The 17,544-nt window shown below is 39.9% G+C and overlaps 1 protein-coding gene across 1 annotated transcript in view; it reads left to right on the top strand.

Moving 5' to 3' along the window:
- The first annotated feature begins 505 nt into the window (after nt 1-505).
- GUCY1A2 (guanylate cyclase 1 soluble subunit alpha 2) overlaps nt 506-17,544 on the top strand; it is a 344,865-nt gene continuing 327,826 nt past the window's right edge. Inside the window, exon 1 of the mRNA XM_034933619.4 lies at nt 506-1,229. Within this exon, the coding sequence (XP_034789510.3) occupies nt 927-1,229 (303 nt within the window). The 5' untranslated portion in view covers nt 506-926. The remainder of the gene's footprint in view (nt 1,230-17,544) is intronic.

The raw sequence follows: 17,544 nt of genomic DNA, 5'->3' as shown, positions 1-17,544 counted from the left end.
TCTCCTCTGGAGTGGGCTGGCTGGACGCTTGGCCTTTCCCTTTTGCCTCGGAACTTCCTAAATAAACTCGGAGAAAGGACAACATGGACCCTAACCCCCACTTCACACTGTCAGGTTTCCCCAAGGTGGCTCCAGGGGGAGGCCTCTCGCCCCCCAGCCCCGAGCCCTTCTCCCCACCAGCGCCGCCGGGACCCATCTGCTCCCGAGGGCCGAGGATAAGGCGTTTGGGGTTGGGGCCCTCAGTCCGACCCGAGCTCCTGTGCGCACCTCCTCGCAGCAGGGAGGGCGCGCAGAGGACAGCAACGAAGTGTCCTCGTTGCTCCTGAAACGTGGCGACAGGCGAGGCAGAGACTCCCAATGAGTATGATGGCGACACGTGATTCCCGCGGAGGGAGAGCATGGGGGGGCGGGGCGGGGGGATAAAGGGAGAAGGAGGGAGGCGGGCAGCAAGTGGAGAGAGGCGGGAGCAGAGAGGGAAAGGGGGCGAGATAGGCGCGCAGGCGGCAGAAGCCTCTGCCTCTGCCTCCCCTTCTGCTTGGGCCGCAGCCCTCCCCGCCCCGCCGACCGCGGTCACACACTCTCGGAGCCTCCCCGTGAGCGGGAGCGCGGCGCACGGCGATGCGCCGAGGCGGGCGCTGAGGCGGCGCCGCGCGAGCAGCAGCAGAGGCGGCGGCGGCCCCCAGCCCAGCCCGGCGCCGCCGCCGAGCCCGGGCCCCAAGGTGCGGCGGCGCCCCAAGTTCCCGCCATGAGCAGCCGGCTCGGGGGACTCCGCGGCCCCGGGGACTCCCGCCCCGCCGGGCGCGACCGCAGCGCCCCGCGGCCCAGACGCGCTTAACGTTGTCGCTTGCCGGTCCCGCCACCGCCGCCTCCGCCGCCGCTCGCGTCCTCGCCGCCACCGCCTCGGCCGCTGCAGCTCCGCCGGCAGCATGTCTCGAAGGAAGATTTCCTCCGAGTCCTTTAGCTCCCTGGGCTCCGACTACCTGGAGACCAGCCCGGAGGAGGAGGGGGAGTGCCCCCTGTCTAGGCTCTGCTGGAATGGCAGCCGGAGCCCGCCCGGGCCGCTGGAGCCCAGCCCGGCCGCCGCTGCCGCTGCCGCCGCCCCGGCCCCGACCCCGGCTGCTTCTGCCGCCGCCGCCGCCGCCACTGCCGGGGCCAGGAGGGTGCAGCGCCGAAGGCGGGTCAACCTGGATTCGCTGGGCGAGAGCATCAGCCGCCTGACGGCGCCCTCGGTGAGCGGGGGTCGGAAGGGGGGACCGCCTTCGGGAGAGAGAACGCGGATCGGTAAAGTTGGCGCTGGGCGAGCCGGGGCGCGAGCGCAGAGCCCGACCGCTGGGGGGCGGCCCGGCCTCACCCTGCCCGGCCTAGGGTTCCAGTGGCTCCAGGCGACAGAGGATCCCCTAGGCTAGGGCGGAAGAGGGGACTACAGCACTGGGAAGGAATAAGATTCCACTCCTTTGGGGTATCCTGATTCGGGGGCCTGTCTGCCCACCTCTAGCCTTGAACCCTACTTCACCACTGTTCCCCCTGGACAGCCCCGGTGCTGCTTCACACCCACCTGTTTTCTTTCCCCTAAACTTTCCCAGGCACTGTGTTCTGCAGTTCAGCTTCCCTGTCTTTCATCCTGTTCTCCAGCATCCCAAAGGAGCCCCAACCCCTTCCAGGAAACCCTTCCTCTCCTTATTTCCCACACTCTCTTGGTCTTAGCGTGACCTTCTCTGACATCTTTGAATTCCACAGGCTATCTGCATTCTATGTTGCATCCTTTTTCTCACATCTTCAGATACTTTTTGCCAGATACTTTTCTGAGTTGCCTTCTGTTCAAGTAATCTCTAATCTCGAGTTGTCCTCACCCCGTAGCTTTTTTTCTTTTTCTTTATTATCCACTAGGCATTTATTCTTCTCTGGGTAAACCTGGTGTCTGGATTTCTTTTTTTAAAAATTTAATTTAATTTAAAGTCCCGGGTTACATGTGCAGGATGTGCAGATTTGTTACATAGGTACCAAACGTGTGCCATGGTGGTTTGCTGCACCTACTAACTCATCACCTAGGTATTAAGCTTCGCATGCATTAGCTATTTAAACCGCTCTGTACTTCTTGCACCTGTACCTCATCCTTTACTCTCTCCTCAATGGATTCTCTAGTGCTTTCTCTCTCACATTAGCTATTTAAACCGCTCTGTACTTCTTGCACCTGTACCTCATCCTTTAGTCTCTCCTCAATGGATTCTCTAGTGCTTTCTGTCTCACATTAGCTATTTAAACCGCTCTGTACTTCTTGCACCTGTACCTCATCCTTTACTCTCTCTTCAATTGATTCTCTAGTGCTTTCTCTCTCATTTTTTGATGGCTTCTTTATATTAGGCCCTTCCTAAATATTTGTGGAATGAATAAATGCCTCTCCAAACTTGTGGTCATCTTGGGATGTCTGTATCAGCAGTTTCAGGTGTACACCAAACTCCCCCTGGTTGTAGGCATCCTTCCAGAGTACTCCTGCCTTATTCCTGCCCAGGCATTTCAGCTACCCTTGGCTTTTACCTCTTGCAGGAATGCCAGACCTCTGATCCAATCTTACCCTGTCTGGGAGAGCTCTGTTTTGAAGAAATCCACTCTGTTGCAGACAGAATTTGAAAAAGATTCAGCGTCAAACCTCCACCCATCTTTTATCCTCACCCTGACCTTGGATACAAGAGCTTTAGCTCCTCCTGACAGCACTTTCACCTGCCCACCCCTAGGAATTTTACTTTTTTAAAGTTTCCGAAATGAATCTGAACACTGATCTTGTTTGATTACTGTTGAGTCTCTCTTTTGAGATTACTACTGCAAATGATGGTAGGGGGGACCTAAGAAGGAGTGGAACCCTGAGGGGACTGAGTACGGGTACCAGACAGGTCTACAAATATTCGTGTGGCACTTGTATTAATGGAGAATGATTTTTTTCTTTTACGAGACCTGATTGAAGATGTATAAATCACTTATTACATTATTTATTTTGAACTAATTTAATTCTTAGGAACACATATTGAGAAACAGTCATCCTCCTATTCTTGTGTATTTTCGTATTTGATATATCTTTCTGCCACTTTTTCTTTCATCATTAACCTAGAAAACAATCCTCAGAATAGATTGGCTACTGTTTGCTGTTCTTCCCTGCCAATATTTCCCAGGCAGCGTAATTTTATAAACTATTTGATGTTGCAAATTGTTGAAAATATTTGTTTACAACAGGAGTCCAATGACCCCGAGCGTCTGTAGGCTTGTGTCAGTACTTAAAGCAACATTTGTGCAATAAAATAGTTATTTAGTACAACAGATTCTTATTTAATGAAATGATTTTGCTAAAGATAATGATTAGTTTGGGGAGAATTGTTGATATAACCTTGGAGGTTTTTTTTTTTTTTGCCTAAGAATTTACAGATTTCTAAAAAGTAATGTCAATGCCTCTGATAATGCTAATTTAAGCTAAGACTATTTTCAACAACTTACATGAGGAGTAGATAAAAGAAACTGAGAAATGCAGTATTTTCTGCCAGAATAAGAGGAAGGAAATAGTCTCTGATGGTTACTTTTATAAGTTAAATTTGAATGACTGGCTTTTTGCTGGATGAAAAGAATGTATCCAGAGAATGGTTTTCAGAATAAGCAATTTGAAAATAATTGTGATGATCAAATAAATGCAACAGCTCTATATACTTTCCATGCCATAGTTCTTTTCTATTATGAAAAGGGTCTGTCAGGTGGACGCTGAGAACATACAGGTGAATATACTGTAAACATTTTCAACATAACACATGTATAGAAAAATTCTCCTTGGTTAACCATATCATCAATAGACTTAGTGACACAAATAAAAGAGAGAGATTATATTTCAAAGCAGTGACTCATTTCTGGGCAGTCCTTACCTTATTTTCTTTTATTTGGCAAGTTAGAACACTAGCTCAAAAAGTTCCATTAGATTCATTTTTTGACATTGTCAGGATTTGAAACTTCTTTGAATACTCTTCAGGAGATGGATTATGTCCTCTCTATTCTCTCATGAAAGCTGGACATTTTTTTGTTTTTGAACCGCTGAGAGTAGCCATTACCAGAGCCTTTTTAGATGGGAATTTCTAGTTGTTTTGAATGTTGTGAGCTTTCTTGCATGCCATCACAATATACTTCAGGAGAAACTGTACTTGCCATGGAAGCTCCTGTTTTGTCAGTTCTCTCATCGTGGCATGTCTCAGTCACTTGGGGTTTCTTCTTTATTCAGAATGATTTGCAAATAGAAAAATGAAAATTTATTTATTAAACTAGTTATTTGACCCATGGGATATCCACACTCAGGTTTTTGATGCTTAGTAGTCACTTTAAGATGCACTGATGTTGAGTATAAAGGTTATAATAATTTCTAATACTATTTAATAAGAGTAAGTTGTACTGGTGAAATTGAAAAAAAATTCCAGAATTCGGGAGACCTGATTCTAATTTTGCCTTGAACAATGAGAAACTTACATATCTCTGGACACATTACTTTAAATTTCTGGGATTTCCCAGGCTTTGGACAAACTGTCATATTGGCATATGAAAGGGAAACATGGGCCAGGCGTGGTGGCTCATGCCTGTAATCCCAGCACTTTGGGAGGCCGAGGCAGGCAGATCACTAGGTCAAGAGATTGAGACCATCCTGGTCAACATGGTGAAACCCCGTCTCTACTAAAAATACAAAAATTAGCTGGGCATGGTGGCGTGCACCTGTAGTCCCAGCTACTCGAAAGGCTGAGGCAGGAGAATTGCTTGAACCCGGGAGGCAGAGGTTGCAGTGAGCCGAGATTGCGCCACTGCATTCCAGCCTGGCGACAGAGCGAGACTCCGTCTCAAAAAAAAAAAAAAAGGAAAACATGGCATATATTATAAGTTTTAAAACTTTTGAGGAAAGTAGTTTACTTTTTAAGATACGGGCACCAAAATGCTATTTAATCCACCCAATTATTTAAAAAATATCGTAGTATCTATGTGGCAGGTATTGTGCAGAGCATTTGGAAAGACAAATGCTGAACAAAACATATCTAGTCTTTGATTTCATGGAACTTCTTTAATCATTATCTTTATTTTAATGAAACTATATAAAGGGAAAACATAAGAACTCCAATTGTCTTGGCGAAATCTAGGGGAAGTTTTATTTGTCATTCACTTTGGGTAGTTTTGTTCATTGTGAATCTCTGGGGTGCAGCCATAATAATAAAAATAACCCTCCAATTAGCAGGTCATGATGATGCATGCCTGTAATCCCAGCCACTTGGGAGGCTGAGGCTCGAGAATCGCTTGAACCCGGGAGGCGGAAGTTGTGATGAGCTGAGATCACACCACTGCACTCCAGACGCTGGGTAACAGCGAGACTCTGTCTCCAAAACAAAACAAACAAAAACCCTCAAGACCTTAAGACCTGATTGAAGATGTATAAATCATTTATTACATTCTTTATTTTAAAATAATATAATAGTTGGGAATACATATTAAGCAACAGCTGGGGATTTCACATCAAGGGTGAACTTAGCAACTTATTTATTTGGATTTTATTCTTAAATGAGAGTTGCTTAGTTACCCTGTCACTGCGACATCAATTTTGGGTTTGCTGGTGTCAGCCTGTCAGTGAAGATACACCACTATAGTCATATAAGGGCAAGGCTTCTCTAGGTTTCTTGACAGAGAACATTGCAAGTGGCTTTGAAGACCTCAGAAGCTTTAGAGAGCAGAATGTCAGGAAAAAAAAGTAACAGAATTGGAGGAGTGGCAAATAAGGAGAAGAGAGCTACTGACCTGTGGAGTTGTTCAAGAAACAGAGACTAGTGAAGAGGAAAAAATGAAGGGGGAAGCTTAGATTCAAGTGACAAAAAAGCATAAATTATTATTTTGGGGAAGGAAATTATCTTAATACATGTCGAGGAAAGAATGAAAAGGCATAAAATACTTTATTTAGCTTCTGTTGATATTAAATAAAATGAGCTCTCTGACATGTATAAACCTTGAAAAAAAACCTTAGAAAGTATGTGTGTAACTAACATGTAGACAATGAAAAATGTAAAAAATATATTCGTAAGGTAGGCTATTTGACAAATTTAGGTAGTTTAATTAAAGCTTTTTAAATTTGGGGCTTAATTTGGCTAACAAAGTTATAGAAACAAATTCATTACCATTATAAAATTATATAAAGTATATTTCAGTTGTTTAATGTTTTCACATTTGTTGAAAATAGATACTATAATCTGAAATCAGAATTTAATGGCTATCTATTGCCTTTCTTTACCTTATCCCCAATCATTTAGAAACAACGTGACAGAGTTGAAAGCACAAAGTTTTGGAGTCTGACAAATTTAGGTTTGAGTAATCCTCTGCTGAGCCCCTTACTAAGTATGAGTCCCTGGGAAAGCTAACTCTTATCTTCTCTGAGCCTTAGTTTCCTCTTTTGTGAATTAGGAATAACAACTACCTTGTAGGTTTGTTGTGTATAAGGAGGAATATTCTTCGTAAAGCTTCCTAAACTCAATAGATGATAGTTTCAGGGTGAGATCTATTAATTTTAACTGAATTTGAATGCCTCAAAGTGATCTAAATTTTTCATTTTCTTTTTTTTCTCAATAATTCACTTGCTAGTCACCTAATTGGAAAAGTTTATAGAATAGGTTAACAGATGTCAAGTACGAAAAAAAAAAAAAAGTAATAAGAAGCACTGTATTTTGTTGGCATAGCCCAGACAATCCATTAAAAAAATTAAAACTGGAGTCCCTTTTTGGCCCCTGGGTATGACTCGTGTGTACACAGACATATAAAAATTGCAGATCCAAACATTTCCATCACATTACTGACTGCTGTGTGGCAATATGAAAACTACTTTATAAATTCTATAAAAATACAAGGACATATATATTTGGTAGAATGTAGATATTTCATGACAAGTTAATTTTAAATTAGAAAAATTGTAGGTGAAAGAGAAGTTATTTATTTCAGTTTCCTAAGAATTCCAAGCATTCTTCATCTACTGCATTCAAACTAATCTGTATGTGTGTTCAAAGGCCTTGATAGTGAGATGCAGCAATTACATAGCTAATGCTGTTTATATTTTATGGTGCTCTCTTCTTGTTTGGCTATTGGTTCAATTGCTAGGCTTTCTTTTGTCTTTTTCTTTTTCTTTTTTTTTTTTTTTGAGATAGGGTCTTGCTCCTGCCTCAGCCTTCTGAAGAGAACTTTCACTTTAAAGATACATTTTGTCAATGAGAAATGACATCAGTGATTATTAGGTTTGTAAGTAGAAGTCAGACACTCTGACTATATATTATAGTATTATATATTATATACTCCTTTTTATATATATTAAATATATATATTTATATATTATAAATATATATGTGTATATATTATAAATATATTTATATATTTAATATATTAAAAAAATATATATATTATATATTCCTGATTATATATTCCTTTTTAGTGTATAGTTTATTTACTTTTAAGGACTATAAGATGCATAGGTGAAGTACTTGAGTGCTATTATATATTTTTCCCATCTATGTCATCATTAGTCTTTTTGTTCACCTTTTTGTCTTGTTGCCGTTAATTATACAGAGCTGTAAGTAAAATAAAACATAATATAAATATTTTATTGAATATGATAGGAAAATAAATGCACTGTCATTTGACATATACATTGTTGATCATGAGTTACTAGGAAGGTATAATTTTCTTTTTTGAGATTTCACACACATGTAGGCACATAGGCCGGGAGAATATTTGCAAGGGCTATCTATTGAGCAGGCTTTCTTCACAGGCCCTTTGTTCGATGCATGAGGCAGTGGGTTAGTTTAACATTTAAAGCCTCTGTCCTTGATATTCTTATGTTTAACTTGTGTTTAGCATAGTATGGTTGTTCAATAAAATGCTTAGGAGGGCCAGGCGCAGTGGTTCACGCCTGTAATCCCAGCACTTTGGGAGGCTGAGGCAGATGGATTGCCTGAGGTCAGGAGTTCAAGACGAGCCTGGCCAACATGGTGAAACCCTGTCTCTACCAAAAATACAAAAATTAGCCAGGCGTGGTGGTGGGTGCCTGTAATCCCGCTACTTGGGAGGCTGAGGCAGGAGAATAGCCTGAAAGCGGCAGGGGGAGGTTGCAGTGAGCCGAGATCATGCCACTGCACTCCAGCCTGGGTGACAGAGGAAGACTCCATCTCAAAAAAAGTAAAAAAAAAAGTGCTCAGGAGAAGTAAATACATGTTTTTGTTTAATTGTTCAATTTTGTTAATGTTTCTTTTGTGTTTAATTTTTTTTTTGGTGGTATATTTGGTTCCATCAACCAAAATATTTAGATTTTTCATCCAGCCTGTGATAGACATATTCAAGTATGCGAACCTGTTTGAATTTTGCTTACACCTGCTATTTAAAGCAAAACTTCGGAAGGAAGTCGTTTTACAAAAAGAGCAGATGGAACAGTATCCTCCTCTTTGGACTCTTTGAGTCATCCATTTATATAATATTTTAAGAAGTTAGGTAAATGTAATGACTCTTCTACAGTCTGGATTGCTTATATTTTCTGCCCAATTCTCTGTCAAATGAGAAGAAATGTTTGTCAACAAGTAGGCTACTGTTGCCAAAAATGCACTACTAGGAGATGGAAATGACATAATTATGGCCCTTAAACATCACTTCAGGACAGGATCTGAAGATCTAGAATTATGTGCTGTTAGCTCAGAGTACCTCATAACATTGAGGGCTAGAGTCATTTAGGAGGTAGGGCAGTGGGAAATATCTTGGAAGGCGGGAAATTTGCTGGGGCTGTTGTAGGGAATTGAGAAAGAGTAAACATTCTTATAAATAGTGAGAAATCACTTCCAGAGCAGGCTTTATTTGAGGCTTATTAAACAGTTCTTCATTTAATCTAGTAGCTCTCAAGCTTCATTGAACACAAGACATACCTGAGGAAAATTGTTAGAATGCAGATTCCTGGGCCTCATCCTCAGAGGATCTGGTTGGATAGTTCCAGGGAGGGGCCCAAACTACATTTTGAACAAAACTCCAGGTAATTGCTCAGCACGCTGAAGGTATGTCTAGAGGTGACTGAATTCCAGACCTTGAGGACTACTGAGCAGTGAGCTCTATGGGCTGATTTTTGGGAAGAATGATCCTGAAAGTCGCTTCCTTTGGGATTAATGTATCCCAGACAACTATTACCTTAACTGGGTTAGGGATAAAGGTGGTGAATTGGTGCTGTTATCCCCACATCCTATGGCTGTATCTTTTGTGGTCGAAATAATCTTACTGGTTGTATGGTAGAAGGTATTTGAGGTTTCACCATTTGTAGCTTTAATTATCTGGGGACTCTGCCCGTTTTTCCCGAGGATGTTTTGTTAACTGCTTATGTTTATGTTGAGTAGTTCGCATGTCATTACTATAAGTATCTTGTGACCCCTTTTTCCAAAACAGAGAAACAGATGTTTGAAAAGGTTGGGGATTGTAGAAAAAAAGAAGGGTGGTTGTGAGGGTGAATTTGACATTATCACCAGCATTTGTGTTTTTCAGAGTGAGATTGACACAACATTTCTCAAATGCTCCATCTACTGGTTCATTTTGGAGGAGTGATTTGTTTACATGCCAATGAAAAATTAAAAAGGTAAAGGGAGAAAAAACAGATCTGAATGCCAGAATTTTTTTTTTCTAGAAAGAAAACAATAGGAGGTTCAGATATCAGATATATAGGACCACCTCTCAAACCTTACCAAAATATGGCACTAACATTAATGCTTCCCAATCTCTGCATCCTTAGCCGTTCATTCAGTGGTGAAGTTGGGTGGGGGTCTCTCATTTAGTTCTCCAAGTAAATAAATGTTGATCCAACATTTGAAAAATTTGTATTTGCAGACAACTCTAATAATCTATCATGAAAGGAAGTTATCTGTGTGGAGGTCCTGATGTTACCTTAATTGTAAGTCCATAAAGTCCACTTGACTCATTTTCCTTTCACTGTATAATATTTGTTTTGCGTGAGTCCACTGTGGCCAATGGCAAAAATCAGAATGTTCTAAAACATCCTTCCATTCCTTGTTGCTTTATGTCTATGCTTCTTCATACATGAACCCTCCAACTTAATACTGGGAGAGGATGGTTTTTCTGACTGTTTTTATGTACACACGCACACGTGTATATATATCGTGATTTCTGTCACTCCATTTTTTCCCCTATGGAATCCTAAGTTATCACTCACATCTCCATTATGGGACTTATTGTATTGTACCTTGATTTTGGTTTATTCTGCCTCTTTGAGATGGAAATCCTGTCTTATTTATCTATGTATGCCCATGCCTAGCAGAGTATCTGAATTATAAAGGCACTCAATAAATGTTTGTTAAAAGAATGAATAAATGATTGAATAAGTCCTTGTGTAGTTTATGATGTATTTGGTACTGCTCTTTTGGCTATAATGATTTTGTGATTTTTAATTGATTATTTTATCTGACTGTTCTGTTTGCAGCTTTTTCTCAGACATAAACGGGAATATAGTTATAACATTATTTTTTAGAATGCGTTAAGGTTTTCTAAACATTCTCCTACCTGACATTTTATTGGGACTTCATAATAATCTGTAGATTTTATGCAAATTGCCTCTCACTTTGGGTAGTATGATTATCTTTTTTTTTTTTTTTTTTTTGAGATGGAGTCTTGCTCTGTCACCCAAGCTGGAGTACAGTGGCACAATCTTGGCTCACCACAGCCTCTGCCCACCGGGTTCCAGCGATTCTACTGCCTCAGCCTCCTGGGTAGTTGGAATTACAGGCACATGCCACCATGCCTGGCTAATTTTTGTATGTTTATTAGGGGTTTCACCATATTGGCTGGGCCTGGTGTCGAACTCCTGACCCCAGGTGATCTGCCTGCCTTGGCCTCCCAAAGTACTGGGATTACAGGCGTGAGCCACCGCACCAGGCCGGATAGTATGATTATCTTAAAATGCCTGTAGACACAACAGTTATTTGGGGTTGCTGATGTGCTGCCACTTATAAGCGTGTCTATATTATCTCCTAAAGAAATGTGTATCTGTAAGCTAGAGGGACAGTAAATCTATCATGCTGTGTTGTTCATTATTATTTTAGTATGTAAGAAATCCTGTATTACCAAACATTCTATTAAATAAAATTCTACAAACCAGCATATCCATATATCTATCTTACAATAATCATTAGTGGACACAATAGTGGCACAGGGGAGGGATAGTGTCCTTGAAAAAAGTGTAGAGTTAGAAATTACTTATTTAAAGATTGGGAAAGAGAACTGCCTAGGAATAGGAAGAAGTGTTATTGGGTGTTTTTTGAGGGCCCAGTTGAGGTTGGAGATAATGAGTATGTAGATCAAATTGGGAAGATCAGTATGACATGCAGAGGTATAAAGCAATGATAGTATTGTTTATAAATTAGAAGGCCTATATGTCAGATTGAGCTTGAGGTGTTTGGGGACAATCCGTTGGAGTGGAGGGTTATGTCTTAAGGAATAATGAGTGAATGTCCAAACGGGGAAAACTGCAATAATCCAAAGACATTTCTAGCCTTTCTGTTTGAACACCGATCTGAAATTAAGACTATTTAGAATATATCTAGAGCATTCTTTCACTATTCATTTCACTCTCTTGGAGTAGCTGATTTGTTTACCCCTCTTCTAAACCAGAATCAGGTAACCTGGTAACTAGTTAGTCTTTGAGAAACTCAGTTCTAATTAATTGCTTGATTAGTATTTACATCATGCTTTCAAAGTTAGGACTAATCCTTGAAAAGCCCAAGGATATTTAGCTACATCATTCATGCATTTTTTTATGGTTCCAGTGAGTAGTTGGTATACTGTACAGTTTTCTTGGCTCAGACTTGATACATCACTCCTTGAGTATAAGACAGTCTACAGGTTTTAGAGTAGCAGTGACCACCAAAACATTTCGGGTTGTGTTGGAGAGTGCAGTGGATATTTTCCTTCTTAAAAAGGTAGAAATTCGTTCTGGTGAATCAAACATTCTAAGTGAGCTATCACATATGCAGTACTGATTTGTAAGAGAGCAGATGAAATTCTATGAAATGCACTTAAGAGTGAAAGGATTTTAAATTTGTTAGTCAGTCCTTCATAATCCCAAAGGTTCACCTGTGTGTTTCAGTGCCTCAGTGTTGTCCTTATGAGTATTAACTATCACTCTGCTATAGATTGTGTGAACATCCTGGTGTGGGCAGTGTTTTAGATAATCAAGTGCTTGATAACAGCAAACTTGCTCTGTGTATAAGCACTGAGGAAGTAAATGGTACTTGTGGTCTGACCAAGTTAATGTGCATACCATTTCTCATATTCCACCAAGGAGTCTCTTAGGCAAGGGAAAGATATTGTGAGTAGATTTTAACAAACCAATTTCCTATCTTTTAGACTTCTGTATAATTTGGTGAATGTGCTTGTCTTGTTTTCCTTGAAAAATGCCTATCAGCCCATTTGTATATATACATGCACAGAATGGTTGGAGGCTGATCCTGCAACTCAATAGATGCTGCATTCTGATTTTTGTTCTAATTTGACTTTGGGGAAATAACTTTTGTCTCCGCTTCCCATCTCTGAAATCACATCTATCTCACTAATCTCTCACTCAAGAGTAAAAATAAAGAGTAATAAAATGTGAGCAGTGAATGGAAGACATTGTGTTTACTATTACTCATGACTTCCTTGTTCTGCTTCACTTCTTTCTTGTAAAACAAAATATTTCTTCAGGTTCTTTAACTCTCTGCATTCTGGGAAAAGAGGAGATTTGCAGTCTGGCAAACTCTTCTTGTTATCTTGGGCATCATTGGATAAATTCGCCTCTCTGAGGATCAGTTTCTTCTGTATAAAATGAGGTTTACAATTCATAGGATTATGAAGATTAAAAGTATAGTAATGCCTAGCACAGTATTTGGACTATAGCATACGATCAATAGATTTTGGTGCCTTTATCTAACACCTTCTTACCAGTTATCCTGATACTTTCAATTACCTCTAGCCACAATCTTTGGCAAAGTCTCTAGATAATACCTTTTGTCATGGTTCATGTTTAGTGCTCTTATGCTTTTTATGGGAAATATTTCCAACATTTTTGGGCATATGACATTTCGGGGTTATACTGTAGGGGTAATATACTTACAAAAGATGTTCTCTTTCAGAAATCTTAAAAACAAATGCGATCTTACCAGGTTCTTGTTTATTCACTCATTCACTTACCTCTCACATTCATTCATTAATTCAGACAGCATTTATTATCAAATGAGCACTTACTAATTTATTCAGCATATATTCTGTATGCTTTAAACACATGAATGAAGTAGGGGCTCTCAGAAAAAACATTTTACATCGTCATTTTTGTATTTAAAAATGTAAAATCACGCCTGTAATCTCAGCACTTTGGGAGGTTGAGATGGGAGGATCGCTTGAGACCAGGAGTTTGAGACCAGCTTGGGCAACATAGTGAGATCTTGTCTCTACAAAAATACTGAAGAATTATCTGGGCACAGTGGCATGCACCTGTGGTCCTGGATATTCAGGAGGCTGGGTGAGAGGATCACTTGAGCCCATGTGGTCAAGGCTGCAATGAGCTATGATCACACTACTGAATGGCAGCTTGGGTGACAGTGAGAAGTTGTCTCCAAAAAAATTTAAAAAATGTAAAATCACATTTAAAAAATTACCAAATTATGTCCACAGCAGCTATTGTCTGCCCCTCTGTCTGTCTCTGCCCCTTATTCTATGCTGACCTTTTCTAGTTTTGTGTGATGTGTAGGACATAGGGTCAAAGTACAGTGTGTATCTAAAAAGATCAGTTGAAGCTATAGTAATGATGATAATAATATTTATTTGTTGAATGCTTACCATTATCGGGCAGTGTGCTTAGTGTTCCATGAATTTTATTCCATTAAATACTCACAATATTAATGCAGGGATGATGCCTTACCGTGGTCATAGGACATTAACAGAGAACATCGAGAGCCTATGTCTCTAACCTTATCTTGTACTCTATATACTCATGGTTCTATGATACACTCCTTGAATATGCTAAGCAAGCATCATTTTGCCTTAGGACTATTGTTCGATTCCTCATGTCAGAAATGTCCCCTACCCACATCCTTTGCTTGGTTCTCCCAAGATTGGCTCTTTCTTAGTTTTCAGCTTTCAGCTCAATGTCACCTCATCAGACAGTAGTCCTCCTACACCAACCATTCTGTTTCACATCACTGTTTATTTATTCTTTTCATCATAGCTTCACTGTCATAAATTATCTTATTTACTAGTTTACCTATTTATTACCTGTCTTCCCTCTTATAATTTAAGTTACACAAAGGAGGAACCTTGTCAGCGTTGCTCTCTATGGGCTTTGCAGCACCTAGAATAGTCCTACCTAGAGGTAGGGTCTTTATATAACTTTATTGATGTATAGTGTCACTTCAGAGGAAGTCTTAGGGCTTGGAAAAGAAAGAGAATATTTAAAAATAACTCATGGGGGAGGGGAGAAGGAGAATTAACATGTATTAAGCAACTGCTATGGAGCCAGAATTTATCAAATGCTTTTATAATACGTATCACTAAATTTTCAAAATAATCTCATAGGAAAATTTCGATTCAGAGAAGTTGAGTAACTTGCCTATGATGACAGTTAATTACTGACGGAAATAAGGTTGGAATCTTGTTCTGTTTAACTCCAAACCTCATATGCCTTTCAGTATTTTATATATTTCAAGCTTTGGTGAAAGTGGTGGACGTCATGATTCACTGCCTAGATGCCCCTTTAGTAATGAAGGACTCATTCCTCTAGATGCTAGGGGTGTTGACAGTCAGCCCTCAATCATTAGTCCTCTCTATATATTGCCTGGCCTGAGGAGAGGGGCCTTGCTCAAAGTCATGCCCCATTCCCATGATTAATCACCATGTGATAAGAAAGCTAGGCCTTCTCGCTCTAATTTAGGCAACTCTGAGATCAGAGCTCTATGTGGGGTCAGCTGAGACTTCCATTGAGTCTTCATCGTAGTCCAACTTCTCCTTGTGCCCAGTTCTGCTTTCTTCTCTACCCTTTCATGGTTGTTGATCCCAAGAACACTCCCTAATAAGTTTCTTGCATGCTAATCTCCTTCTTAGAGTCTGCTTCCTGGAGAACCCAACTCGTGATGGTGAGTTTGAGAATTGTCATGGCATTAACAAAAGTGCAAGATTCAGCAATGGGAAGGTGGCATTTGGGAGAAATATAATGATAGCTTTGGATTTGGATATTTTGAATTTAGTAAAAATGATTAGCTCTGGACTGTGAGATCTTTAAGGGTTTGTTTACTGAATGACCAAGCTCAGTTAAGTGCCTGCCAGTTGATTTAATAAATAGAGGATTGAAGATATGGGATTGGAATCTGGCTAAGAGCTTGTGGTTGAAGATAGTTACTTTAGAGGTGATAGCTAGTATCTTGAAAATTGACAAACTGAGTGAGAGAGAAAAAAAATAAGAACAACGGAGAATTAGGGGGAAATATACAGAAAGAATAAAAAGAATATAGGTGACAGGATTTTTTTGTGTGTTTGTAGGATGGGAGGTGACTGGGAGCAGCTGGGAGCAAGGAACCAGTGGTTGATATTTGCAAAATAATGAAATTTAAGGATGGTCTTTTCAAATCCAGTATGATTGAGGTTGCTAGTGGCCTTAGAAAAGCGATGCCAATCCTGCAACTGAGATAAAGACCTATATAACAAAGTTTAAAAAGGGAATATATGGTGAGTAAACAAAGGATATTATCCGCATACATCTCTGACTCAAGACATTTGATAAAAATAGAGACAGCAGCACCTGTGAGGCCAAATCTAAGTTTATTAGAGTTGGAAATTCATGTTTGAAGGTAAAAGATAAGTAAAAAAAAAAACTGGAGATGGATGAGATAAGACTTGATCAAGGATAGGGTCTCTTTAGAGGCATTCTCTAACCTATTTCCTAAGAATGAGGACACTGCTTTCTTTATACTCAAGGGGAATGTAGGAATATGGCAGAGTAGGAGTACAGTGCAAAGGCTACTGTCATATTTTGGTTTTATTCATACCTAATTTATTATTACATTCTTGTCTAGATTTTGTCATTTTAACTTAGTCATTGGCCAGTAATTTTGTATATCTAGCAATGATCACATTTAAATTGCCATGCAATTTGCAGTTCTCTAGATATATATTAATGATGGCAGCTGCACTGACTGTGGGATGTCAAATCAGGTATGAAATGTCACTAATTCATTCTTCAGTAATTTTACTCAAGTCATGGAGAGTACATTATTTCATTTGTATAATCCACTGCTTACATAACTTTTGTCTTATCAATAGCTTTAGACTTTGGGTTTTCTCCTATCCTCCTAAAAATAAGCATTTATAAATTGAACACCATATGGAGGGAACTGTTTTTTTATTTGTGTTTGTATTAGCTTGTTTTGTTTTACTTATAAAAGTGTTTTATATATATATATGTAGTTATAAAAGTTTATATATTTATGCGAGTTGTGTATGGACACACACACACACATGCCTGTTCTTATTCTCTCCATGTCTGATATGACTTTGTTCAGTGTTAGAGCTCTTTTTGACACTTTTTTGATACTGGTAGAAAGGTCACTAATGGAAGGAACTCTCGAGGTATTAGGAGCCAAGTGAATAGGACTCTATTTTGTCGGTATATTAAATATATTTTATACTGTTGAAAGGTAGTGTGGAAGGTGAAATAAGGCCAAATAGGACATATGTCATCAAATGTAGCTTCTTGGCTCTCTTTCCTTTTCTGGGTGAATTTTAATCAATTTCATCAAGCAAGGATTTATATCTATTTTATATACTGCAAAATTTTATGACTACAATATGCCTGGCACATTGTGGTTGGGCAACAATTTTTTTTTTTTTTTTGAGACAGAGTCTTACTCTGTCGCCCAGGCTGCTGTGTAGTGTTGCGATCTCAGCTCATTGCAACCTCTGTCTCCCAGGTTCAAGCGATTCTCCTGCCTCAGCCTCCCGAGTAGCTGGGATTACAGGTGCCCGCCACCATGCCTGGCTAATTTTTGTATTTTTGGTAGAGATGGGGTTTTGCCATGTTGGCCAGGCTGGTCTTGAACTCCTGACCTCAGGTGATCCGCCTGCCTTTGCCTCCCAAAGTTCTGGGATTACAGGCGAGAGTCACTGTGCCTGGGCAATAAATATTTTTTAAATGAGTAAATTTAGAGTGAATGTAAAGATTTTTTTTTTAAGTATACCACACAAATGTTGTAAGAACCAAAAAAGGGAATACAAATCCACTTAAGAAAAATAAAATCAACAACAGCAAAAACAAAGTAGAAAAACAGAGAATATGCAAATGTAAATAATTATTATGTCCTGTTATTTTAATTTTTATTATTTCATATATTTACTGTATGCCCCCTATGCATGCTTAATTTTACTGTGTCATGAGCCAGAACCCCAAATCTGTGGAGCAAAAAATGGTTCCAGTCATTAGCCCAATTAAAAAAAAAGTATTTTCCT

Source organism: Pan paniscus, chromosome 9 (genome assembly GCF_029289425.2).
Source record: "Pan paniscus chromosome 9, NHGRI_mPanPan1-v2.0_pri, whole genome shotgun sequence".
Lineage (NCBI taxonomy): Eukaryota > Metazoa > Chordata > Mammalia > Primates > Hominidae > Pan > Pan paniscus.
This window is presented reverse-complemented; position numbering and strand designations above follow the sequence as displayed.